At 45.2% G+C, this 27,576-nt stretch overlaps 1 protein-coding gene across 5 annotated transcripts in view; it reads right to left on the bottom strand.

Moving 5' to 3' along the window:
* Positions 1–404: 404 nt before the first annotated feature.
* LOC106576258 (protein capicua homolog) overlaps positions 405–27,576 on the bottom strand; it is a 55,864-nt gene continuing 28,692 nt past the window's right edge. Inside the window, exons 2-20 of one of the 5 annotated variants that reach the window (XM_082961011.1) lie at positions 25,867–26,016; positions 25,544–25,709; positions 18,419–18,527; positions 18,074–18,256; positions 17,755–17,893; positions 17,382–17,560; positions 17,078–17,216; positions 16,655–16,752; positions 15,555–16,506; positions 15,306–15,445; positions 14,890–15,050; positions 14,233–14,423; positions 11,289–11,795; positions 10,853–11,190; positions 10,508–10,665; positions 6,069–6,268; positions 5,746–5,880; positions 3,975–4,151; positions 405–2,437 (exon numbers count right to left, since the gene is read on the bottom strand). In XM_082961011.1, the coding sequence (XP_082817137.1) occupies positions 2,169–2,437; positions 3,975–4,151; positions 5,746–5,880; positions 6,069–6,268; positions 10,508–10,665; positions 10,853–11,190; positions 11,289–11,795; positions 14,233–14,423; positions 14,890–15,050; positions 15,306–15,445; positions 15,555–16,506; positions 16,655–16,752; positions 17,078–17,216; positions 17,382–17,560; positions 17,755–17,893; positions 18,074–18,256; positions 18,419–18,527; positions 25,544–25,709; positions 25,867–26,016 (4,391 nt within the window). In that variant the 3' untranslated portion in view covers positions 405–2,168. The remainder of the gene's footprint in view (positions 2,438–3,974; positions 4,152–5,745; positions 5,881–6,068; positions 6,269–10,507; positions 10,666–10,852; positions 11,191–11,288; positions 11,796–14,232; positions 14,424–14,889; positions 15,051–15,305; positions 15,446–15,554; positions 16,507–16,654; positions 16,753–17,077; positions 17,217–17,381; positions 17,561–17,754; positions 17,894–18,073; positions 18,257–18,418; positions 18,528–25,543; positions 25,710–25,866; positions 26,017–27,576) is intronic. The other 4 variants (XM_045700547.2, XM_082961012.1, XM_082961013.1 and 1 more) reach the window with 4 other exon arrangements.

Below are 27,576 nucleotides of genomic sequence, written 5' to 3'. Positions count from 1 at the left end.
GTAATGATCATGCTGTTAAATCAGCTTTTTGATATGCCACACCTGTCAGGTGGATGGATTATCTTGGCAGAGGAGAAATGTTCACTAACAGGGATGTAAACAAATTTGTGCACAACATTTGAGAGAAATAAGCTTTTTGTGCATATGGAACATTTCTGGGATCTTTTATTTCAGCTCATGAAACATGGGACCAACACTTTACATGTTATATTTATATTTTTGTTCAGTATAGTTGGACAATAATAGCTAATCAATAACTGATGGTTCAGCTGTGTGATACATTAAAAACTAGTGAAAAATGTTAACTTGAACATCTATCTATACTGAAAGACAGATAAACTTAAATTATTCATAAATGTATATATTGCATACTGTATCTCAGTAAAACAAGGAGTAAACAAGTGTTAATATTCATATTTATTATTCATTTGTACATTTTTGGAGTTTGACCTTGTGTAATGGCGTCTTTTAAAAGTCAATACAAGTCAGTTACACATTGTTCCTTAACAATATTATAGTGAGTCTCCTGACTACAGTAAATAATATGTACAACACAACCAGGTCTTGCACAAAGACAACCAATATTATACCCTACCACTCTTTATACTGCCCTGCCCCCTCCAGGCTTATCTCCTCCCACCCCCAAAAAAAGGCCTAGAGAGAACAGTAAGAAGGGAAGGAAAAGGAGGTGGAGGAAGGAGGCGGCTATATAATCAAACTTACTAGCAGGGGAATACAAATGTCAACCCTCTTCTCTTTGTTATCCCTCATTGAAATGAATAAAAAGATTTGTCACCCCAGGTCCTTGCTGGAGCGAAGTGAGGGTGTTGAAAGGGAAGACAAAGAGGGCAAGAGGCACAGGTGAGGACCATCCCATTTCCCCTCAAATAAGAAAACAGGTTGCGAGAGCTAATGAAATGACATTGATACCAGCCCGTAGTAAGGATCAGGTCCACTATAACAATGAGAGGAGTAATATTAGTAACAGTAATACAATAATAACATAATGAACTGCAACATTACATGTGTTTCATAAAAAAAAAAAAGACAAGTTTGATGTCTTTAAAAAAAACAAAGTTGGATAAAACTGCTTGGCATTAGAAGTAATAGGCCTGTCAGCCTGACGTCCTCTGGGTTCTCAACTAAAGTCTACAAATACATAAAATATGGTTGAAGTGACAGTGAGAAATGTAAAGCCATGATGTGCCCATTGACTCCTTCTCCCCGCCTCCTTCCCTCATGGCGAGCGAATCAGACTAGCAGGAACGCTTGGTGCATCATTACTGGCATTTCCTGTAGAAGTGAGGGCGAGGTCCTAAACTCTCTCCAGTCCCCCTCACAGACCTGTCCTGAAGTTATGCTTACATGATTCAAAGTAGCGAAAAATCTAACAATAAAACAAGTATCCTTCTGATCCCTCACCAGGGTAGTGCGGCCTCTCCATCCAATGGCATCATCTCAAGCCAGTGGGGACCCAGCCCCCTAATGTCCAGCAGAAACAAATGAGCCAATGGGAGACTTAAGAGCCAGACCCTCTTCAGCAGCCAATTAACTGATCTTGCTTCCCAAGCCCTCCATTTTTAAAAACAACAAAGTCAGTCCTGTTAGAGTCAGATAAATTACCTCAAACAGTCCCACTACGTGATATGCATTGCAGTCTGAAAGATGGGCCCTGCTCCAAGGCAATGGGAAACAGCTGGAGAGTTATTGTATAGTCTATAGTCCACTGGCATCAATGGAAGCTTACAAGGATAATATTAATACTACTAACAAAGTGCTAATTCAAGTGTGGGTACTGGAGTTTGGGGTTCATCAGCTGTCTGTGTGCGTGTCACTGGCATTTTAAACGGCATTTTTTTTGGAGGGGGAATTACACTTAAAAAAATCCCCTTTTAAGTTTTAAAACAATTCCACCTCACACATTTTGCAGACACATCCTCTTTCTTTGTCTCTTCCACTTGCTATTTCTGACCTGGCTCTCTGTGGAGAGAGAGAGAGAGAGAGAGCGAGCGAGAGAGAGCGAGAGAGAGAGAGAGAGCGAGAGAGAGCGAGAAACAGGTCCAGATACACGGAGAGACAGAGGGGTGTAGCTTTAACAAAATTAAGAAGAGGCGGGATTTGGGGAACTGGTCCATCGCTGATTGGTCAATCCAGCCTGTCGGCATCCTTCATCTAGAAGACTCCTGCGAATCCCTCAGCTCCTCTGGACTACCCTCCCTCTCTTGATCCGCCTCCTCTACCAATGGCTCTGCCCCGCCTCCTGTCCCTTCCCCTGATTGGGCGCCAGACGGTCCAGGGAGCGAGCAGGCCTCATTGGTCTCAGAGGGGACGGCAGTCTGCATGATCTTCTGTCGGACCTCCCTGATCTTCAGCTGCAGACACACCTTGGTGGGGAAGATGTCTGAGTAGCGTGCCTGGAAGGCTGCTGTGGCCTGGGCTGGAGGGCGGACAGGAGGAGGAGGAAGACAGAGAGGAAGTGTTGATTATTGTTGTTTGACTAGGAATGTAGAAAAAACACATTTTGCTGAGTGGGGAGGACTTTGTGTGTGTACATGTGTACACTGTAAATGAGAGTGAGAGTAGGGCCTATGTACAGTACCAGTCAAAAGTCTGGACATCTACTCATTCCAGGGTTTTTCTTTATTTTGACCATTTTCTACATTGTAGAATAATAGTGAAGACATCAAAACTATGAAATAACACATATAGAGTCATGCAGTAACCAAAAATGTGCAGGGGTGGTATACAGAAGATAACCCTATTTGGTGAAAATCCCAGTCCATATTATGGCAAGAACAGCTCAAATAAGCAAAGAGAAACGACAGTCCATCATTACTTTAAGACATGAAGGTTAGTCAATACTGAACATTTCAAGCACTTTGTACGGTCGCAATAACCATCAAGCGCTATGATGAAACTGGTTCTCATGAGGACCGCCACAGGAATGGATGACCCAGAGTTACCTCTGCTGCAGAGGATAAGTTCATTAGAGTTACCAGCCTCAGAAATTGCATCCCAAATAAATGCTTCAGAGTTCATGTAACAGACACATCTCAACATCAACTGTTCAGAGGAGACTGTGTGAATCAGGCCTTCATGGTTGAATTGCTGCAAAGAAACCAATACTAAAGGACACCAATAAGAAGAAGAGACTTGCTTTGGCCAAGAAACACAAGCAATGGACATTAGACCGGTGGAAATCTGTCCTTTGGTCTGATGAGTTCAAATTTGAGATTTTTGGTTCCAACCGCTGTGTCTTTGTGAGACGCAGAGTAGGTGAATGGATGATCTCCGCATGTGTGGTTCCCACCGTGAAGCATGGAGGAGGTGGTGTTATGGTGTGGAGGTGCTTTGCTGGTGACATTGTGATTTATTTAGAATTCAAGGCAGGCACACTTAACCAGCATGGCTACCACAGCATTCTGCAGCGATATGCCATCCAATGTGGTTAGCGATTAGTGGGACTATCATTTGTTTTTCAACAGGACAATAACCCAACACACCTCCAGGCTGTGTAAGAGCTATATGAACAAGAAGGTGAGTGATGGAGTGCTGCATCAGATGACCTGGCCTCCACAATCACCTGACTTCAACCCAATTGAGATGGTTTGGGATGAGTTGGACCGCAGAGTGAAGGAAAAGCAGCCAACAAGTGCTCAGCATATGTGGGAGCTCCTTCAAGACTGTTGGAAAAGCATTCCAGGTGAAGCTGGTTGAGAGAATGTCAAGAGTGCGCAAAGCTGTCATCAAGGCAAAGGGTTTCTATTTGAAGAATTTATTTTGATTTGTTTAACACTTTTTTGGTTACTACTTGATTCCATTTGTGTTATTTCATAGTTTTGATGTCTTCATTATTATTCTACAATGTAGAAAATAGTCAAAATAAAGAAAAACCCTTGAATGAGTAGGTATGTCCAAACCTTTGACTGGTACTGTATACAAAAATCTATATGCAAGTGTGTGTCTGTAGTGACCTGAGGGGAAGAAGCCATGCTCCTGGAAGAGCTGCATGACGAGGGCTCGTCTCTGGTCCAGGGTGCGTCTCAGAGAGGAGTAGGGCACCTTGTCAAACTCCAGCTCCCCCAGGATGTCCTCTCCGTCAGCACCTGTCCCTGTCCCAGACCCTGGAGGGGGACACACAGACGGGGGGGCTGACAGACACACTCTGGTTAGTATTTTATATAAAACATTTGTGTAAACATGGCACGTATATTTTAGGATTTGGGAGAGCAGTTTTGGCAGTTAATTATACAGTGCATTCGGAAAGTATTCAGACCCCTTGACTTATTTCAGTTGTTACATTACAGTCTTATTCTAAAATTGATTACATTGTTTTTATCCCTCAATCTACAAACAATACTCCATAATGACAAAGCAAAAACAGGTTTTTAGAATTGTTTGCAAATTTAAATATCACATTTACATAAGTAATCAGACCCTTTACTCAGTACTTTGTTGAAACACCTTTGGCAGCGATTACAGCCTCGAGTCTTCTTGGGTATGATGCTACAAGCTTGGCACGCCTGTATTTTTGGGGAGTTTTTCCTATTCCTCTCAAGCTGTCAGGTTGGATGGGGAGCGTTGCTGCACAGCCATTTTCAAGTCTCTCCAGAGATGTCCGATCGAGTTCAAGTCCGGGCTCTGGCTGGGCCACTCAAGGACATTGACTTGTCCCGAAGACACTCCTGCATTGTCTTGGCTGTGTGCTTAGTGCTGTTGTCCTGTTGGAAGGTGAACCGTCGCCCAAGTCTGAGGTCCTGAGTGCTCTGGAGTAGGTTTTCATCAAGGATCTCTCTGTTCTTTGCCTCGATCCTGACTAGTCTCCCAGTCCCTGCTACTTAAAACATCCCCACAGCATGATGTTGCCACCACCATGCTTCACCATAGGCACGGTGCCAGGTTTCCTCCAGACGTGACGCTTGGCATTCCCTCTCTGGTCTGAGAGTCTTTAGGTGCTTTTTGGCAAACTCCAAGTGGGCGGTCATGTGCCTTTTACTGAGGAGTGGCTTCTGTCTGGCCACTCTACCATAAAGACCTGATTGGTGGAGTGCTGCAGAGATAGTTGTCCTTCTGGAAGGTTCTCCCATCTCCACATAGGAACTCTGGAGCTCTGTCAGAGTGACCATCGGGTTCTTGGTCACCTCCCTGACCAAGGCCCTTCTCCCTTGATTGCTCAGTTTGGCCGGGCGGCCAGCTCTAGGAAGAGTCTTGGTGGTTCCAAACTTCTTCCACTTAAGAATGGAGGCCACTGTCTTCTTAGGGAACTTCAATGCTGCAGACATTTTTTGGCACCCCTCCCCAGATCTATGCCTCAACACAATCCTGTCTCTGATCTCTAAGGACAATTCCTTCGACCTCATGGCTTGGTTTACATGCACTGTCAACTGTGGGACCTTATATAGACAGGTGTGTGCCTTTCCAAATCATATCCAATCAATTTAAATTTACCACAGGTGGACTCCAATGTAGTAGTAGAAACATCTCAAGGATGATCAATGGAAACAGGATGCACCGCAAAGCAAAGGGTCTGAAAACTTATGCAAATAAAAATCTGAAAACCTGTTTTCGCCTTGTCATTGAGGTATTGTGTAGATTGCTGAAAAAAAATGTATACATTTCATACATTTTTGAATAAAGCTGTAACGTAACAAAATGTGGAAAAAGTCAAGGGGTCTGAATACTTTCCGAAGGCACTGTACATTAATAAACCTTCCAATGAGGGTGTGAGCACGTCTGTGTTCCTACCTGGTCGGTCGAAGGTGAAGACGTCTCCCTCACACTTGGCGGCGCTCTTGGGTGTGCTGGGCTCCGAGCTGCAGCTGGAGCGCCGTCTGCTCTTCCTCTTAGGAGACACGGGGTCCTCTGTGGACGAGTCCAGGTCTGGACAGAAGAGGGGATGAGAGAGATATATATAAACGATTAGCAGATGCCTCTACTTCAGTGGGGCACACCGTAGCAAAATGTTTTGCAACAGAAAATGTAAATCTCAGTTGTCTGTCTCCCTCTTTCCTTCAGTCCCCTCTACCTCCCCTCTACCCTCCCCTCTACCCTCCCCTCTACCCTCCTACCTGTGGAGTTCTTCCTCTTGCGGCGGTAGCTGCCCAGTATGGCGCGGGGGGAGGTGGCCAGGCTCTGCAGGGTGGGGGAGGGCAGCACCTCCTCTGGCCTGAACTCTGGTAGCTGAGCAAAACGCTCCTCAAAATACACCTCCGACAACACCCTGGGAGGAAGAGGGGGATGGAGGGAGAGAAACACAGGAGGAAGGTACCTGAACCCTTTCAAGTGTCAGGATGACTCAGGGATACTCACTAACAAAAATACTATAAATGGAGAAATGGTGTGACTATACTCAGGGATACTCACTAACAGACATGTTTTATAAATTGATAGATGGTGTGTCTATACTCAGGGTAACTCACTAACAGACATGTTTTATAAATTGATAGATGGTGTGTCTATACTCAGGGTAACTCACTAACAGACATGTTTTATAAATTGATAGATGGTGTGTCTATACTCGGGGTAACTCACTAACAGACATGTTTTATAAATTGATAGATGGTGTGTCTATACTCAGGGATACTCACTAACAGACATGTTTTATAAATTGATAGATGGTGTGTCTATACTCGGGGTAACTCACTAACAGACATGTTTTATAAATTGATAGATGGTGTGTCTATACTCAGGGTAACTCACTAACAGACATGTTTTATAAATTGATAGATGGTGTGTCTATACTCAGGGTAACTCACTAACAGACATGTTTTATAAATTGATAGATGGTGTGTCTATACTCAGGGTAACTCACTAACAGACATGTTTTATAAATTGATAGATGGTGTGTCTATACTCAGGGTAACTCACTAACAGACATGTTTTATAAATTGATAGATGGTGTGTCTATACTCAGGGTAACTCACTAACAGACATGTTTTATAAATTGATAGATGGTGTGTCTATACTCAGGGTAACTCACTAACAGACATGTTTTATAAATTGATAGATGGTGTGTCTATACTCAGGGTAACTCACTAACAGACATGTTTTATAAATTGATAGATGGTGTGTCTATACTCAGAGTAACTCACTAACAGACATGTTTTATAAATTGATAGATGGTGTGTCTATACTCAGGGTAACTCACTAACAGACATGTTTTATAAATTGATAGATGGTGTGTCTATACTCGGGGTAACTCACTAACAGACATGTTTTATAAATTGATAGATGGTGTGTCTATACTCGGGGTAACTCACTAACAGACATGTTTTATAAATTGATAGATGGTGTGTCTATACTCAGGGATACTCACTAACAGACATGTTTTATAAATTGATAGATGGTGTGTCTATACTCGGGGTAACTCACTAACAGACATGTTTTATAAATTGATAGATGGTGTGTCTATACTCAGGGTAACTCACTAACAGACATGTTTTATAAATTGATAGATGGTGTGTCTATACTCAGGGTAACTCACTAACAGACATGTTTTATAAATTGATAGATGGTGTGTCTATACTCAGGGTAACTCACTAACAGACATGTTTTATAAATTGATAGATGGTGTGTCTATACTCAGGGATACTCACTAACAGACATGTTTTATAAATTGATAGATGGTGTGTCTATACTCGGGGTAACTCACTAACAGACATGTTTTATAAATTGATAGATGGTGTGTCTATACTCAGGGATACTCACTAACAGACATGTTTTATAAATTGATAGATGGTGTGTCTATACTCGGGGTAACTCACTAACAGACATGTTTTATAAATTGATAGATGGTGTGTCTATACTCAGGGTAACTCACTAACAGACATGTTTTATAAATTGATAGATGGTGTGTCTATACTCAGGGTAACTCACTAACAGACATGTTTTATAAATTGATAGATGGTGTGTCTATACTCAGGGTAACTCACTAACAGACATGTTTTATAAATTGATAGATGGTGTGTCTATACTCAGGGTAACTCACTAACAGACATGTTTTATAAATTGATAGATGGTGTGTCTATACTCAGGGTAACTCACTAACAGACATGTTTTATAAATTGATAGATGGTGTGTCTATACTCAGGGTAACTCACTAACAGACATGTTTTATAAATTGATAGATGGTGTGTCTATACTCAGGGTAACTCACTAACAGACATGTTTTATAAATTGATAGATGGTGTGTCTATACTCAGAGTAACTCACTAACAGACATGTTTTATAAATTGATAGATGGTGTGTCTATACTCAGGGTAACTCACTAACAGACATGTTTTATAAATTGATAGATGGTGTGTCTATACTCAGGGTAACTCACTAACAGACATGTTTTATAAATTGATAGATGGTGTGTCTATACTCAGGGATACTCACTAACAGACATGTTTTATAAATTGATAGATGGTGTGTCTATACTCAGGGTAACTCACTAACAGACATGGTGTATAAATTGATAGATGGTGTGTCTATACTCAGGGATACTCACTAACAGACATGTTTTATAAATTGATAGATGGTGTGTCTATACTCAGGGTAACTCACTAACAGACATGGTGTATAAATTGATAGATGGTGTGTCTATACTCAGGGTAACTCACTAACAGACATGTTTTATAAATTGATAGATGGTGTGTCTATACTCAGGGTAACTCACTAACAGACATGTTTTATAAATTGATAGATGGTGTGTCTATACTCAGGGATACTCACTAACAGACATGGTGTATAAATTGATAGATGGTGTGTCTATACTCAGGGTAACTCACTAACAGACATGTTCTATAAATTGATAGATGGTGTGTCTATACTCAGGGTAACTCACTAACAGACATGTTTTATAAATTGATAGATGGTGTGTCTATACTCAGGGTAACTCACTAACAGACATGTTTTATAAATTGATAGATGGTGTGTCTATACTCAGGGTAACTCACTAACAGACATGTTTTATAAATTGATAGATGGTGTGTCTATACTCAGGGTAACTCACTAACAGACATGTTTTATAAATTGATAGATGGTGTGTCTATACTCAGGGTAACTCACTAACAGACATGTTTTATAAATTGATAGATGGTGTGTCTATACTCAGGGATACTCACTAACAGACATGTTTTATAAATTGATAGATGGTGTGTCTATACTCAGGGTAACTCACTAACAGACATGTTTTATAAATTGATAGATGGTGTGTCTATACTCAGGGTAACTCACTAACAGACATGTTTTATAAATTGATAGATGGTGTGTCTATACTCAGGGTAACTCACTAACAGACATGTTTTATAAATTGATAGATGGTGTGTCTATACTCAGAGTAACTCACTAACAGACATGTTTTATAAATTGATAGATGGTGTGTCTATACTCAGGGTAACTCACTAACAGACATGTTTTATAAATTGATAGATGGTGTGTCTATACTCAGGGTAACTCACTAACAGACATGTTTTATAAATTGATAGATGGTGTGTCTATACTCAGGGATACTCACTAACAGACATGTTTTATAAATTGATAGATGGTGTGTCTATACTCGGGGTAACTCACTAACAGACATGTTTTATAAATTGATAGATGGTGTGTCTACTCGGGGTAACTCACTAACAGACATGTTTTATAAATTGATAGATGGTGTGTCTATACTCAGGGTAACTCACTAACAGACATGTTTTATAAATTGATAGATGGTGTGTCTATACTCAGGGTAACTCACTAACAGACATGTTTTATAAATTGATAGATGGTGTGTCTATACTCAGGGATACTCACTAACAGACATGTTTTATAAATTGATAGATGGTGTGTCTATACTCAGGGTAACTCACTAACAGACATGGTGTATAAATTGATAGATGGTGTGTCTATACTCAGGGATACTCACTAACAGACATGTTTTATAAATTGATAGATGGTGTGTCTATACTCAGGGTAACTCACTAACAGACATGTTTTATAAATTGATAGATGGTGTGTCTATACTCAGGGTAACTCACTAACAGACATGTTTTATAAATTGATAGATGGTGTGTCTATACTCAGGGTAACTCACTAACAGACATGGTGTATAAATTGATAGATGGTGTGTCTATACTCAGGGTAACTCACTAACAGACATGTTTTATAAATTGATAGATGGTGTGTCTATACTCAGGGATACTCACTAACAGACATGTTTTATAAATTGATAGATGGTGTGTCTACACTGAGGGTAGACTCACCAACAGACATGTTTTATAAATTGATAGATGGTGTGTCTATACTCAGGGTAACTCACTAACAGACATGGTGTATAAATTGATAGATGGTGTGTCTATACTCAGGGATACTCACTAACAGACATGTTTTATAAATTGATAGATGGTGTGTCTATACTCAGGGTAACTCACTAACAGACATGTTTTATAAATTGATAGATGGTGTGTCTATACTCAGGGATAACTCACTAACAGACATGTTTTATAAATTGATAGGTGGTGTGTCTATACTCGGGGTAACTCACTTGTCCACAGAGTCAAAGGTCCTTTTGAGTGGCGGGGGGCGGGCCTTCACCTTTTTGGGAGGAGGGGCGTCTTTGTCGCTCTGGGGAGGTGGCAGGGCAGGGTCTGTACCCAAGGGAGGGGGCAGGGGTGAGGAGGGGACGGAGTCCTTCCACCCAGACTGAATGGGGCAGAGAGGAGAACAAGTTTAATAATACAGTATGCTGGGAGGGTTTAGTTTTGGGACACAGGGTGTAAAATCAGAAATGTATGTTATTTTCTCATGAATGTGATCTCATTTGCATTCTCTGATTATTGAGAAGAAAAACCAAAACAATCCATCCGGTCAATCTCTCTCTCTCTCTCACCTCCTTGTTGCTGGCCTCTGTGCTGCATGTATCAGTGTTGTCCCCAGGGCCGTGTCCCACAGGGGGTCTGTCAGAGGAGGGGGGCTCCTCAGCAGTGTGTGTGTGTTGGGACGGGGACGCCGACTCCCCAGGACGCTCCAGCTCAAAGGAAAAACGACTGTTTGCTCCAGTGTTCTCTCTTTCTTTCTCCCTTTCCCTCTCTCGGTTCTTCTCCCTCTCCTTTCCTCGGCCTCCTCCCTCGTAGCTGCCCACCGGGATGTTGGCAACTGTGGCTTTGATTTTCTGAGGGGTCCTCACCGGGAGCTGGGGGAGTTTGGGGGTGTCTGGTGCACTGCCTGCTGAAATAATATATATATTTTTTTTGTTACCTCATATACTTGCATTTGTTTAGCATTAGATCTTTGTTCGAAAAACAAGGCAGGCGTCTTAGACTTACTGGAAGTGTGAGAGGGCAGGGGGGGGCTGCAGGGCCGCAGTGACAATGAGGAGCCACTTGGGGGTGCCACTAAGCTGCTGCTCTTATTGAAGGTCTGGGCTTGCCTGTCCGTCTGTCCGTACGCCTGTAGCTCAGGCTGCGTCTCCGCTTGTCTGTCTGCCGCTTTCTCTGACTGAGAGTGAGACGGTCTGTCTGTGGGTCTCTCCCCCGTGTGCCTGTCAGTTTGTCTGTCCGACTGGAGCTGGGTGTGTGTGTGAGTGTGTGTGGTGGGGGTGGCGGGGGCGAATGTGTGTTTGGGCAGGATGTGGGTAGACAGACTGGAGGAGCTGGAGACTGTGTACACCATGTTGGGCGGCACGGCTGCCATGGAGACCACCCCGGTTGCCATGGTGACGCTGGTAGGGGGGTAGATGGCGGTGATTATCTGTCCCCCTGAAGCAGAGGCTGGGCCAGAGGGGAGGGAGGGGCAGGTAGGGGACTGGACTGGGGCCAGAAGGGGAGGCTGACCTGGAGAGAGAAAGAGTTAACACCCTTCAACGGCCAGAGTGTACGGCCAGCTTTGGCCAGAGTGTACGGCCAGAGTGTACCGGCCAGAGTGTACCGGCCAGAGTGTACCGGCCAGAGTGTGATAACCTGTTTCCTCTAAGCTAAAGGCTCCTGTTCTCAAAACTGAGGGGAGTTTTCTTGTTGCTGCTGTTGCAGTTCACAGGGAACTTAAAAGTGCAACATAGTTAAGTTTGAATGTCACATACACATGTACAGTGAAATGAGTTTCTAACCAGCTCTAACCCCAACACTGCAGTAATCAATAACAATGTAATACTAAAAATAACAAGGTACAACTGAAACACACCAGATAGAAAAATAAGAAATAAGAAGAACATGATAAAGTCAGCAAGCAAAGTTGGGTTGGAGCTTGTAAAACGGCAGCCATCCAGTATGGGGCCATCTTATTCTAGATGTCCTTCAAGTGGATGCACTGACCTGTAGAGCCCTGCACAGGCATGCATTTTATGCCCGAGCCAAACCCATGCCCTACCCTACCCAGGCCTGATTGCTTCTGGCAAATTATCTCTCTCAGAATGACCTTCTTCATCCAAATCAGTCAGGTTTCAAGACTGGTCATTCAACTGAGACTGCTCTTCTCTGTGTCACGGAGGCTCTCCGCACTGCTAAAGCTAACTCTCTCTCCTCTGCTCTCATCCTTCTAGACCTATCTGCTGCCTTTGATACTGTGAACCATCAGATCCTCCTCTCCACCCTCTCCGAGTTGGGCATCTCCGGCGCGGCTCACTCTTGGATTGCGTCCTACCTGACAGGTCGCTCCTACCAGGTGGCGTGGCGGGAATCCGTCTCCTCACCACGTGCTCTCACCACTGGTGTCCCCCTGAGCTCAGTTCTAGGCCCTCTCCTATTCTCGCTATACACCAAGTCACTTGGCTCTGTCATATCCTCACATGGTCTCTCCTATCATTGCTACGCAGACGACACACAATTCATCTTCTCCTTTCCCCCTTCTGATAACCAGGTGGCGAATCGCATCTCTGCATGTCTGGCAGACATATCAGTGTGGATGACGGATCACCACCTCAAGCTGAACCTCGGCAATACGGAGCTGCTCTTCCTCCCGGGGAAGGACTGCCCGTTCCATGATCTCGCCATCACGGTTGACAACTCCCTTGTGTCCTCCTCCCAGAGTGCTAAGAACCTTGGCGTGACCCTGGACAACACCCTGTCGTTCTCCGCTAACATCAAGGCGGTGACCCGATCCTGTAGGTTCATGCTCTACAACATTCGCAGAGTACGACCCTGCCTCACACAGGAAGCGGCGCAGGTCCTAATCCAGGCACTTGTCATCTCCCGTCTGGATTACTGCAACTCGTTGTTGGCTGGGCTCCCTGCCTGTGCCATTAAACCCCTACAACTCATCCAGAACGCCGCAGCCCGTCTGGTGTTCAACCTTCCCAAGTTCTCTCATGTCACCCCGCTCCTCCGCACACTCCACTGGCTTCCAGTTGAAGCTCACATCTGCTACAAGACCATGGTGCTTGCCTACGGAGCTGTGAGGGGAACGGCACCTCCGTACCTTCAGGCTCTGATCAGGCCCTACACCCAAACAAGGGCACTGCGTTCATCCACCTCTGGCCTGCTCGCCTCCCTACCTCTGAGGAAGCACAGTTCCCGCTCAGCCCAGTCAAAACTGTTCGCTGCTCTGGCACCCCAATGGTGGAACAAGCTCCCTCACGACGCCAGGACAGCGGAGTCAATCACCACCTTCCGTAGACACTTGAAACCCCACCTCTTTAAGGAATACCTGGGATAGGATATAGTAATCCTTCTAACCCCCCCCCTACCCTCCCCCCCAAAAAGATATAGATGCACTATTGTAAAGTGGTTGTTCCACTGGATATCATAAGGTGGATGCACCAATTTGTAAGTCGCTCTGGATAAGAGCGTCTGCTAAATGACGTAAATGTAAATTTAAAGCCCGGCCCTGCCCTAAACCTGAAATAACTTCCTCCTTTAATTCATCCATTAGCTGCTCCTCTCTGTCTGTCACTCGCTCCGTAAGCACTGGTCACTCTGCATGCACTCTGCTCATGGAGGCTCTGGGTCTGTGAGTATCCATAGTAACGGCTTTGCTTGGGCTGCTCTGCTCAAATGACGAGACATGAGAGACTCTATACTACCACAACACTCAAGGAACATTCTTATTTCCTGTTAAATAATCTCTCCTGTTTCATCTTGGACGAGGTTGAAGCATTTCTGACACCATGTTATGATCTTAGTCAGACATGACTGTACTTTGGAGCAGAGCACGAGCAAATGGCTCAGCTACAAAATGTTACTGATCAATTTAGTTATACAGAGCCCTGCCCGTACCCTAGTTATTGATGAGAAACAGGCCCTACCTGTCGGGCTCGGGCAGCAGCGCTCTACTGACCTGTGATGAGGGGTTGGACTAGGTTCTGTCCAGGGGGGGCTATGGCTGTAAAGCCCAGCGTTGCGAGGTGCGACGGAACATATGCAGATCCAGGGGTGGGCTGGGCCTGCTGAGGGGAGGAGGAGCCTGTTGTCGTGGAGCCCAGAGGCAGAGGAGAGGGGACTCCTGGCGTGGACTGGACATAGGTGATCCTGTGAGAAAGAGAGAGTGAGAGAAAAGAGGAGAGAGGAGCGAAAAGAGAGGAGTTAAGGTGAACAGGGAAAGAGCGAAAGTGTGTATGAGTGGGAGAGAAGATGATGGATGAAACAGGCAGTGAAGGAGGAGAGAGAAAAAAAAAGGAAAATAGAACATGAACAAGGATGAAAGGAGGAGAGAGGAGAGAAATGGTGCAGTGGGTGTCAGTGGGTGACTGAACAGTTGAGGAAACAGTAGATGAGTGTGTCTGTGTGGTGGAGCTGAGAGGCAGTGAGGGGGCGGCAGGCAGGCAGCAGGCACCGCAGAGGAAGAGGCAGCCTGGGCCAGCAGCAGCAACAGAGCAGAATGACTAACACACAACACAAGAGCTGCACCTCTTCCAAAACCATTGTGTTATGTATTATGGTAGGTCAGCAGCGCTAACAGTGCACTGTTAGATTGAGTTGGTCTATGTCCTCCTACCTGGTTGGTGGGGGCGGCAGCAGCACAGTCTGAGACGGGGCAGAACCCGGGTGCAATACTGTGGCCGTTCCCATGGTAACGGGAAAAGGGCTCCCAGGATGCCCTGTCCCGCCTTGCTGGAGCTGGGATTGGACGACAGGCATGGGAGCGATCTGGAAGATCTATCAGAGAGAAAGAGAGATGGAGAAAGAGTGAGAAGATGGATATCTGTGTATTTAGTCATTCACCTGGGGTAATTATTAAATGTAATGTAATGTAAATGTAATTACAAGTGTAATTACTTAGATTATTCTATGATTACAAAGACTAAGTAAGAATGGTCATGTTGGAGCTCTGACAGCCCTGGGATACAGAATAAACCTGCTGAAATCTCAATGTCTTGGTCTGGCTGTCATCACCATGGTAACACTGCTTACCTTGCTTCCTGCTTGAGCTCCATTCTGGACAGGAAGAGGTGGAGCCACGAGGGGGAACTGCTGGGCAGGGGCGGGTGCCGTCCTCACTGTTGCCATGGGAAGCAGCATCTTGCCCTGTAGGACTGGGGACTGGGATTGCACTAACGGGTGAAAGAGAGAAGAAAATATGGATAAGGTTAAGCCTTTTTTGAAAACAGTGTCACAGTTCTCCATTTATTAGAGATTTGGTGTACGACCCCCCCCCCTCACCTCTGGCTCCCGGGCTGACCACTCCCACGGCTGGGCTGGAGGCATATCCCATCAGCGAGCCTGGCCCCGCCTGCTTCCCATTGGCTATGGACATGTGGGTGGGTGGAACTGTGGGCAGGTTGAAGATACTGTTGGGCAGGTTGTGCAGCTGAGGGGAGGGGCTCTTGGGATTAGAGCTGGCTGATAGGGTGGGCAGGATGTATTGGACCTGTGTGATGGCTTTGCCCCCGGGGGATGCCAGAGATGACGAGGAGAGGAACTGGGGCTGGAGCAGGGAGAGGGGCAGGGGGCCGTTGGTGTGGTTGTGTGTGGGGACAGAGACGGGGGCGGGGGGGGGCAGCTGGTGGTGGGAGGACGGATGGGGGGAGGGACTGATGAGCTGGACGGTGGGCTGGCTGTGTCCCGGGAACACCAAGCTGGTCACTAGCCCCCCTGGACCCGCCCCTGCACCTATGGGATTGGGTGAGGATGAGGAGTAGTACCCAGGCCCTCCGCTTCCTACTCCGGAGCCAATCAGAAGCTGCGCTTGCTGCGATGGGAGGGACCTCCTGTCTGGTGGGTGAGGAATGGATGAAGCTGCTCCGTCTCGGGGTTTACTAGCGATGGGGACTGGCGTGCTCACGACCGGACGAACCACGTTGGTCACCACTGTAGAGGCCACTCTGACAGCCCCCAAGCCCAGGACAGGAGACAGGCCAAGGGGGGTAAGGGCAGAAGGAACTGGGCCTCCGGGGCTGGAGATGACAGAGTGGCCTGAGGAGGACAGGGAAAGAGAGAGGGATGACACTCCTCCTCCATCACCACCTCCCTCTATTCCTCTCTTCCTCCTGCGGTCTGAGAGCCCCCCTCTCTCCTCGTCGTAGCGTTTGGAAGGGTAGGAGGAGAGAGAGACGGAGCGTCCGTGGGGGGTGGGCTGGGAGGAGGAAGAGCAGATCACTGGAGCAAAGACACGCTGGAGCAAAGGCAGAAAGAGAAACAACTAAATGTCTGTAGCAGGGTGAAAAGCATTTTCCACTTCTCTAAATAACGATAATGTATCAACAACATGATCAGTCAGACAACTGTAACTGAATCGAGCCTTGATAAAGGAAGAGACTTACCTTGCGATCGCTCTCGTTCCCAGAGGCGTTGTCACTGTCGCTGTCCGTCACTCTCTCCTTACACTTCAGGTCTATGGAGCTGGCAGGGTACTGGTCCTCTGTAGGGGGAAAGGGGAGTGGGGGTACTCATGGTTTATGTGCATAAACACCCATTTCTAACTTCCTCTGCCAGTATATTGTACATGTAATATGCATGTCTGGGAATCGTTCATGTGGAATTTCCTGCGACCAGATAGACCTTTATTGTCCCTGAAGGGCAATTGAATTTCTGAGTTATTTCTCAAACTGTCCAATTAAGATGATGTCATTATGGGAAAAGAGCTCCCAGTAGTATTGTGTTTCCCAGCAGTGTTTACAGGGGCTTACTCAAAAATAAGCTTATAACTGTTGTTGAGATGATGTCACAGCACTTTAGTTTCTCACCGATGACATCGTCGTCTCCCTCCTCTTCACAGATGACCATGCGTTCTTCATCACTGGTCATGTCCTCACTGACCCCCCTCTGAGACCGGGACAGGGTCTGGGCGCGCCCCGAAAACTGGCCACCGCCATCCCCACACATCTGAGAGAGGAGGAGGAAGAGGAGGAGGAAGAGGGAGCCAGATATAAAAACAACAAAGTGATGGATGAGAGGGACGAGTCAAAATTGACACACCAAACTAAGAAACCTCTGTTTATCATTGGAGTAAAGCGGCTGTGGTGAAAACATTATGTAGCATGGCCTTACCTGTGACAGTTCGGCCAGGGCCTGTGTGTTGCCCCTCTCACTCCTCTCCAGGCTGTGCACGGCACTCTGGGAGAAGGCTCGGGGGCGGGGTAGCTGACCTACATGCCCCTCCCCTGGATTCCGCTCAGACACACCCAGCAGGCCAGACCCCATCCCTTTCAGCTCCACACCATGAGGCTCTGAGAGAGAGAAAGTAAGGGGGGGAAGAGTGAGACAGTGGTGCATAGCGAGAGGAAAGAGAGCGCTAGATAGATATTCAATCATAATGCTTTAGTGATGACAGAGCTCAGAGGAAACCTTGGCAATGAAATGAACATCTCTTCTTTTCTGTTATCTCTTATTTGGGTGTATTGAGCAGCAGTGTGTGACTCACCGGTGGTCTCAGACATGCTCCTTTCTCTAATGTCTTTGCCTCCCGGCCCCGGGAGCCCTCGGCCATCAGAACTAGACTTCTTCCTGTCTTTGTTGCACCACTTCCAGTCTGGGTGGGCCTTAAAGTGGGCCTCCTTCACCTGAGAAAGAGTGAAAGAGAGAGAGAGAGAAAAAGAGAGATATAGAGGATGAGCAAACAAAATACAATCATTTTTTGGCTGCTTAGTCAGGTCAGACTAAACCATTGCACTAAATTGGTGTGTGTGTGTGTGTGTGTGTGTGTGTGTGTGTGTGTGTGTGTGTGTGTGTGTGTGTAACACCTGGAAGGCGAGGTCATGATACTTCTGCTTCTCTTTGGGCCCCAGGGCGTACCACCACTCGCCCAGGATCTTGCTAACCGTGCGGTTGTCCTGGTTGGGGTGCCTCTGGTGCACCAGCGCTCGATGACGCTTACTGAAGATCATGAATGCGTTCATGGGCCGCCTGATGTGGTCCTTCTCCCTCTGAGAGGGAGGAAAGAATGATTAGATGAGGGTGAGAGAAAGCAGAGCGCCTTGCCAGGGATTCTCCTCTTTTAACACTGTGATTATATGAGGAACGGAATGTATGACAAGGTAAGAGATTAATTGAGAAAATGAGTGAGCCAGGGACAGGTGAGAGGTTACCTTGTTAGGGCTGATCTTGTCCCCATCTTTGGGCAGGGCGCTGAGGGACTGAGTGCGTCTCTTCACAGGAGTCACAGACAAGGGCTCAGGAAGAACACTGGGGAAGAACCTGAGAGACAGACAGGTGGAGACAGAACCATGACAACATCAGATCTCTCTGACTGAAACTAATAAAAAAATATATATGTATGTGTTCTGTCTCCTAGAGATGAACGTACTTTGGTGTGAAAAGTGCAAATCAATCCCAGAACAACAGCAAAGGACCTTGTGAAGATGCTGGAGGAAACAGGTACAAATGTATCTATTACCACAGTAAAACGAGTCCTATATCAACATAACCTGAAAGGCCGCTCAGCAAGGAAGAAGCCACTGCTCCAAAACCGCCATAAAAAAGCCAGACTACAGTTTGCAACTACACATGGGGACAAAGATTGTACTTTTTGGAAAAATGTCCTCTGGTCTGATGAAACAAAAATGGAACTGTTTGGCCATACTGACCATGGTTATGTTTAGAGGAAAAATGGGGAGGCTTGCAAGCCGAAGAACACCATCCCAACCGTGAAGCACGGGGGTGGCAGCATCATGTAGTGGGTGTGCTTTGCTGCAGGAGGGACTGGTGCACTTCACAAAATAGATGGCATCATGAGGGAAGAAAATTATGTGGATATATTGAAGCAACATCTCAAGACATCAGTCAGGAAGTTAAAGCTTGGTCGCAAATGGGTCTTCCAAATGAACAATGACCCCAAGCATACTTCCAAAGTTGTGGCAAAATGGCTTAAGGACAACAAAGTCAAAGTATTGGAGTGGCCATCACAAAGCCCTGACCTAAATTCTATAGAAAATTTGTGGGCAGAAATGAAAAAGCATGTGCAAGCAAGGAGGCCTACAAACCTGACTCAGTTACACCAGCTCTGTTAGGAGGAATGGGCCAAATTCACACAACTTATTGTGGGAAGCTTGTGGAAGGCTACCCAAAACGTTTGACCCAAGTTAAACAATTTAAAGGCAATGCTACCAAATGCTAATTGAGTATATGGTAACTTCTGACCTACTGGGAATGTGATGAAAGAAATAAAAGCCGAAATAAATAATTCTCTACTATTCTGACATTTCACATTCTTAAAATAAAGTGGTGATCCTAACTGACCCAAGACAGGGAATTTTTACTAGGATTAAATGTCAGGAATTGTGAAAAACTGAGTTTAAATGTATTTGGCTAAGGTGTATGTAAACTTCCGACTTCAACTGTACACACACACACACACACACACACACACACACACAATGGTGGGTGAGAGATAAATAAATATATCATACCAGCATCATACCTCTGTACCAAACATGGAACATAAAAAAAGACAAAAACAACTCTCTAGGCGAGTGTAGGTCTAAGGAGAGAGATTTGCATAAAACTGTCACTCTTTCACACACACACAAAGAGCAGGAAAAGTGGCTCATCTCCCCAGAGACAGTTCAGTGGATTCAGCAGACAGCTCATAACAGTCAATGGACAGCAGCAGCCTGGCCACTGCCATTCTTTTCAGTTATGTTTGATGTTTTATTGTCAAACACACCGGATAGGTGCAGTGAAATGTGTTGTTTTACAGGGTCAGCCATAGTAGTACAGCGCCCCTGGAGCTAATATGGGTTTAGTGCCCTGGAGCTAATATGGGTTTAGTGCCCTGGAGCTAATATGGGTTTAGTGCCCTGGAGCTAATATGGGTTTAGTGCCCTGGAGCTAATATGGGTTTAGTGCCCTGGAGCTAATATGGGTTTAGTGCCCTGGAGCTAATATGGGTTTAGTGCCCTGGAGCTAATATGGGTTTAGTGCCCTGGAGCTAATATGGGTTTAGTGCCCTGGAGCTAATATGGGTTTAGTGCCCTGGAGCTAATATGGGTTTAGTGCCTTGCTCAAGGGCGACAAATCTTTCACCTTGTCGGCTCGGATATTCAAACCAGCAACCTTCTGGTTCCTGGCCCAACGCTCTAACCGCTAGGCTACCTGCCGCCCTGTATATTCATATAACCATTCATATGGCTAGTAATAAAGCACAGAGATGGAATGCTTTTGTTCCTCACCTCGTTGTTCAAACCCCATGCTGCTCTACATGTAGGAGTATAGTAAAACGTCACAGTGGACGCGTGGAGCCACCCACTCTACTCTCACTGCCCCAAACACATCTTGGCCGACCGAAAGCCATCTGTTCTTTCGACCAATTAACTGGTCTAAATTTTAAAAGGTGTATATAAAATCAACTATATGCATTGATCTTGTTTGATGCTTGACGTGGATGTTGATTCAGAGGGGTTGGGTGAAATGCGGAAGACACATTTCAGTTGAATGCATTCAGTTGTACTGACTAGGTATCCCCCTTTCCATTTAAACACACTGTTTGATTAAATATGACAGATCAAGATAAAACAATTAACCTGACCCGACCATGCTCCTCCAGCTCCTGCCAAACATCCCATTTACCACACGAGCCTGCCATCATTCATTTACTGTGTGTTTACAGGCAGTTGAAACACGGCGACTTTAAATCATTAGAACACATTCACCAAAAACCACAAAATACCCTTGGAATGGGGTACCTGCGTGTCCTGATCACGTCTGGGGTGGATGGACATAATCGACATGCGTGCGATGGCACACGCGGATGCACGCGCCCGGTCTGGTCAGCATGTAAGTCCACAACAACGCTTAAACCACAACAATCTGATTGGGTGGGCCTGTCAGGGCTTGGCTCCCCAGTGGGTGGGCCTCTGTCCACCCAGGCCCATCCATGTCTGCGCCCCTGATGCAAACAGCGCATGATGACAGCCGCACATTACAAATAGCCTACTAACCAACTCTGACTAAACTCAGTAAATACCTGGTTTGCATATCCTTTGTTGCCTTAGTTAGCATTTACTGGTAGATAGCGTAAGTTGAAACTTCTTTCCTACCCTACCAGCTACCGATGTCATTCTTCTCTGAGCTGCTCCATGCCAAAACCATTGGAAAGCTGCACACTCTTACTGCCTGCAGATGATATTCCATTGAAACTAGGCTGTGTGCATGTGAATATATTTCACTTGCTTTGCGATTTTGTAGGCTACTTTCTGCGTAATGTCTCTATTGTACTTCATAATTGATAAGTCGTACACCTCCACTACACTACTTTGATACGCTTCAGCAGGGATTAAGAAGTTAGTATATGCAAAGCCAACTGGGAAACTGTACCTGCGTATACCCTACACCACTGGCCCTTTGGGTTTAAACTGTACCTGCGTATACCCTACACCACTGGCCCTTTGTGTTTAAACTGTACCTGCGTATACCCTACACCACTGGCCCTTTGTGTTTAAACTGTACCTGCGTATACCCTACACCACTGGCCCTTTGTGTTTAAACTGTACCTGCGTATACCCTACACCACTGGCCCTTTGGGTTTATACTGTACCTGCGTATACCCTACACCACTGGCCCTTTGGGTTTATACTGTACTTGCGTATACCCTACACCACTGGCCCTTTGGGTTTAAACTGTACCTGCGTATACCCTACACCACTGGCCCTTTGTGTTTATACTGTACCTGCGTATACCCTACACCACTGGCCCTTTGGGTTTAAACTGTACCTGCGTATACCCTACACCACTGGCCCTTTGGGTTTATACTGTACCTGCGTATACCCTACACCACTGGCCCTTTGTGTTTAAACTGTACCTGCGTATACCCTACACCACTGGCCCTTTGGGTTTATACTGTACCTGCGTATACCCTACACCACTGGCCCTTTGTGTTTATACTGTACCTGCGTATACCCTACACCACTGGCCCTTTGGGTTTATACTGTACCTGCGTTTACCCTACACCACTGGCCCTTTGGGTTTAAACTGTACCTGCGTATACCCTACACCACTGGCCCTTTGTGTTTAAACTGTACCTGCGTATACCCTACACCACTGGCCCTTTGTGTTTATACTGTACCTGCGTATACCCTACACCACTGGCCCTTTGGGTTTAAACTGTACCTGCGTATACCCTACACCACTGGCCCTTTGTGTTTATACTGTACCTGCGTATACCCTACACCACTGGCCCTTTGGGTTTTACAAAAAGTTCACTCTCCTACATGAGTGTGCTGGTATTAGGGTTCATCTCCTTTCAGAATCACAAACCTGTCACACGCTGATGGCCTATAGCTTCAGCACTGTACTAACCTGTCACACACTGATGGCCTATAGGTTCACCACTGTACTAACCTGTCACACACTGATGACCTATAGGTTCACCACTGTACTAACCTGTCACACACTGATGACCTATAGGTTCACCACTGTACTAACCTGTCACACACTGATGACCTATAGGTTCACCACTGTACTAACCTGTCACACACACACTGATGGCCTATAGGTTCACCACTGTACTAACCTGTCACACACTGATGGTCTATAGGTTCACCACTGTACTAACCTGTCACACCTATAGGTTCACCACTGTACTAACCTGTCACACACTGATGGCCTATAGGTTCACCACTGTACTAACCTGTCACACACTGAAGACCTATAGGTTCACCACTGTACTAACCTGTCACACCTATAGGTTCACCACTGTACTAACCTGTCACACACTGAAGACCTATAGGTTCACCACTGTACTAACCTGTCACACACACACTGATGGTCTATAGGTTCACCACTGTACTAACCTGTCACACACACACTGATGGTCTATAGGTTCACCACTGTACTAACCTGTCACACACACACTGATGGCCTATAGGTTCACCACTGTACTAACCTGTCACACACTGAAGACCTATAGGTTCACCACTGTACTAACCTGTCACACACTGAAGACCTATAGGTTCACCACTGTACTAACCTGTCACACACTGATGGCCTATAGGTTCACCACTGTACTAACCTGTCACACACTGATGACCTATAGGTTCACCACTGTTCTAACCTGTCACACACTGATGGCCTATAGGTTCACCACTCTACTAACCTGTCACACACTGAAGGTCTATAGGTTCACCACTGTACTAACCTGTCACACACTGATGGCCTATAGGTTCACCACTGTACTAACCTGTCACACACTGAAGACCTATAGGTTCACCACTGTACTAACCTGTCACACACACACACTGATGGCCTATAGGTTCACCACTGTACTAACCTGTCACACACACACACTGATGGCCTATAGGTTCACCACTGTACTAACCTGTCACTCACACACACACACACACACACACAGATGGCCTATAGGTTCACCACTGTACTAACCTGTCACACACACACACTGATGGCCTATAGGTTCACCACTGTACTAACCTGTCACTCACACACACACACACACACACACAGATGGCCTATAGGTTCACCACTGTACTAACCTGTCTATAATAGATAAAAAGGCTGTTAAGATATTCATGTTTCAAGAAAGGAGTGTATATATTTGGCCTGGAGAAGCGGTTCTATGTACTGACTGAATGGAAGCTGATAATTAGGAGTTTTCTGGGAAGAAATGATGAGTCCTCACTGTCCAAGACAGAGTCAAGACCGAGTACAAATGTGACCAACAGGTAGAGAAGACCAAAACACTCAATATGTGGTCTCGAGACTGGACTCAAGACCGGTCTCGAGTACTACAACTATGTAAAAATAGCCTACATAAAGCCAACAAATAAAAACAATGGAACCTCCAGGTAGAAAATATCCTTAGAAAAATAAATATCCTATAAATCACATTGGCTATACATGGCCTGTCTGCAAGGAACTTGGAACATTGTATCAACTTGTGTCAGCCCAAAGCTCATGCTAACAAACTTGAAACATCGTATCAAATATTCTGGACCCTCAGAGTTTCGCTCCAGTGAGCTCGGGACAGACCGTAGGCTATAAGAGCTCATCGGGTAGGACTATTTCATGACGTTTCCACTGGATCAGAGCATGATATTTTCCCTTTTCACGCTGAGTGGTTATCGAAAGGGAGAGAGCTGGAAACATATTTCAAATACATTGAGGAACTATTGTCACTCTCAATGGATGAGGTGAAGAAAACATGACTTTGAGAAGCTCCACAACTCATTAGTGGTGGTGCGTTAAGCCAATCAGAAATACTATCAGATCCCCAAATTGGCCTACATTTGCACACAGGCAAGGTAGCCTGTAGTCTCACTTCTTTGCATAATCAGGTACACATCCTTACTCCACATTGACAGTAGCGCTCCAAACAAAAGACAATGACTACAAAGGCAAAACTCGTAAAAGGGATGAAATAAACCAAAACTTGTTTCGCACAAGTTTAGTATAGGTAGTGTAAGCTAACAATGTGTCCACTCTGCCAATGAGAACGGTAAAAGACTGGATTAACAATATATTAAATGCAATAACAAAAATGACCGTAACCAAACAAACATTATGGATTAGATATTACAGGAATTAACGGTAAATTTACTACTGGTGATATATGTAATGGGGAATTGATAGACACTAACAATCACACACAAACAATTCTCACAATGAAGTTATGAAACAATGAACGTGCACAAATTGCGGTAGAGATGTGCATTATGCATCCTAGCACTCCCCTTCCTCTTGGACTGTGCCATCCTCCGCAATGGATTAGTTCACTGAGATGGGCGCGAATCAGACAAGTGTCTCATATTTAATAAATAAATATATACAGTACCAGTCAAAAGGTTGGACACACCTACTCATTACAGGGTTTTTATTTTACTATTTTCTACATTGTAGAATAATAATGAAGACCTCACAGCTATGAAATAACACATATGGAATCATGTGGTAACCCCCCAAAAAAAGTGTTAAACAAATCAAAATATATTTTATATTTGAAATTCTTCAAAGTAGCCACCCTTTGCCTTGACAGCTTTGCGCACTCGTCTTACAATGTAGAAATTAGTAAACATAAAGAAAAACCCTGAAATGAGTAGGTGTGTCCAAGCTTTTGACTGGTACTGTATATATTTTCTACTGCTCAACAAAAAAAATATTGGTTGACCAACAGCCGAATGACCAAACAATTGACTAATTGGGGTTAGCCCTTGTGTCCACACACACACGCACACACATATGCAGTCACGCACGCACACACTTACGGGTCATCCACGTCACTCTCAGTCTCACTGTCTGGCCTCTCTCTTTCGGCCTCCCTCTCCGGGGCCAGGTCGTCTGTGGAGGGAGTCAGCCGTGTTGTGGGTCCTCTCTCTAGGGAGGTGGGACACTCGTTGGCCTCCTGTAGCAGCACAGGACCCCCCTGAGACTCTGAGAAAGACAGGAAAAGGGGGCATTTTTGCAATGATTCAAATATCTGGTAATACCAATGTTTGTGTAACGTAATCCATTATGTTTCATGTGTTTGAAATCATGGTAGAAATTGTAATCTTGCTGGGATTTGGGTCGAATTTCACCCACAACCTACCTGTTTTCAGACTGGCAGCTTGGGGGTGATTGATTGGTTGTTGGCCCTCACCAGACTGAGTAGAGGCATCTGACTGGGTTGGTGCCAGGAAAGGGACCAATGAATGCCAGGGAAACACAGGAACTGACCGGGGTTCCACGTTGGTCCAGACTGCAAAAAAATACAAAGAAATGGTTAGGCCTACTCCTTTTATTCAGTGTAATCCAGTCAGTGAATATTATTTTTGAGCAACAGTTTATGGACTCACAATACGTCCAGACAATGCACTCCACATAGTAAGCTAGCTTAAACATATTTTTATAAAATCTCAACTTTCATGTATACAAGATTCTATTTCCAGATTTTGGGAACATATTGTTGTTAGCCTGTACACGTGCTAATAGTTTATTTGTGACAATATGAACACTTTTCTAGAATGGCCAAGAAGTGACTATCAAAGGCTCATCTTCCCAGAACCAGTGGCTCACTGGCTTAACTAATTAGCCTCAGGTATATACTCATGGCTGTTGCTGCTCCCCATATGGGACACCTCTGGAAACTCACCAGCAGGTAGCTGATCTATGTGAGTATCAATCAGCCATGAGAAAGACCTGTATATCTCACTGCAAATTCAAACTGCTACAATATTCAAAATAGTGCTGGAGACAAATATGAAAAACACACAGAAGTAGTAAATGACCATGACTGACCAAACATGCTCAGTCCTTGACGGAGGTATTGTGGGCTCTCGGATGAATACATGGTTGAAAAGAGTCCTTTATGGTGTTTTTCCAAAAACGAGTCTCAATTAAAAAGGGTCCTTAAAAACGTCCCATTACAACGTCAGATAAAAATCCATGTGTTGAAAAATTCATCAGTGATCCAAGATCGTATAGTGGATGGCAACAGTCCTCGACGGTGCCTGCATCTGACGCTTATCTTCAGATTGGCATCATCACGCACAACTTTCACTGCAATAGGCGCACTGCTATTATGATTTATCCGGTGGCGTACAGATATCTGGAAATGTTGATTTCTGATTAAAATAAAGTGCCAGGCGTATCGGTCAACAACATGAGACCAGCTCACCCGTTCATCTTTTCAGAATGCCGCATTCTCTGCGAGCAGCCTATTTGTTCACGCGCATTGACGATAACAATTCAATTTCCCCAGTGCAGAAAATGAAATACGGTGAATAACACAATGTAAAATAGATTGCCAACTAGTCAGTAGTCACAGGTTGCAACAGGATCCAGAAGATACGACAATACGTTAAATATCATCGGAGACGTATGTACTCCTCTTGGTCTAATAACCCCTGATGCACCCTCGTCTGTTTGTTTACATTACTGGAGTGCTGCGGTCATGAATGGGTTAACTAGGCCTCACCCTCATCCACGGAGGAAATTGGCGCATCAGTCCGAGACATACGCTATCCGCGCGGCCGTGTTCAACTTGTCTCTACACGTACTCGCTTCAGTCTAGCAGTGTACAAATGGTACGAAAGGCTAGCAAATTGTTTAGGGCAGAAACGATCTCCGGAGTATTCGATGTATTGCATGTAGTCGACCAAGAATGTCTGACAGTGTCGTCCAAGCTAGCTAACGTGAATTGCTAGCAGTGGATAGCAAGCTGGCTAGCTAGTTGTTATGCAAATGTTCAAAATGACAAAGCTATCAAATTCATCATCCTGCTAGATTTGTTAATTGAAAGGATTTGTATCTGTCTGAA

The sequence above is a fragment of the Salmo salar genome, chromosome 02, assembly GCF_965601325.2.
Source record: "Salmo salar chromosome 02, fSalSal1, whole genome shotgun sequence".
NCBI lineage: Eukaryota > Metazoa > Chordata > Actinopteri > Salmoniformes > Salmonidae > Salmo > Salmo salar.
Note: the sequence above shows the minus strand (reverse complement) of the source record. Positions and strands in the feature narration are given on the sequence as shown.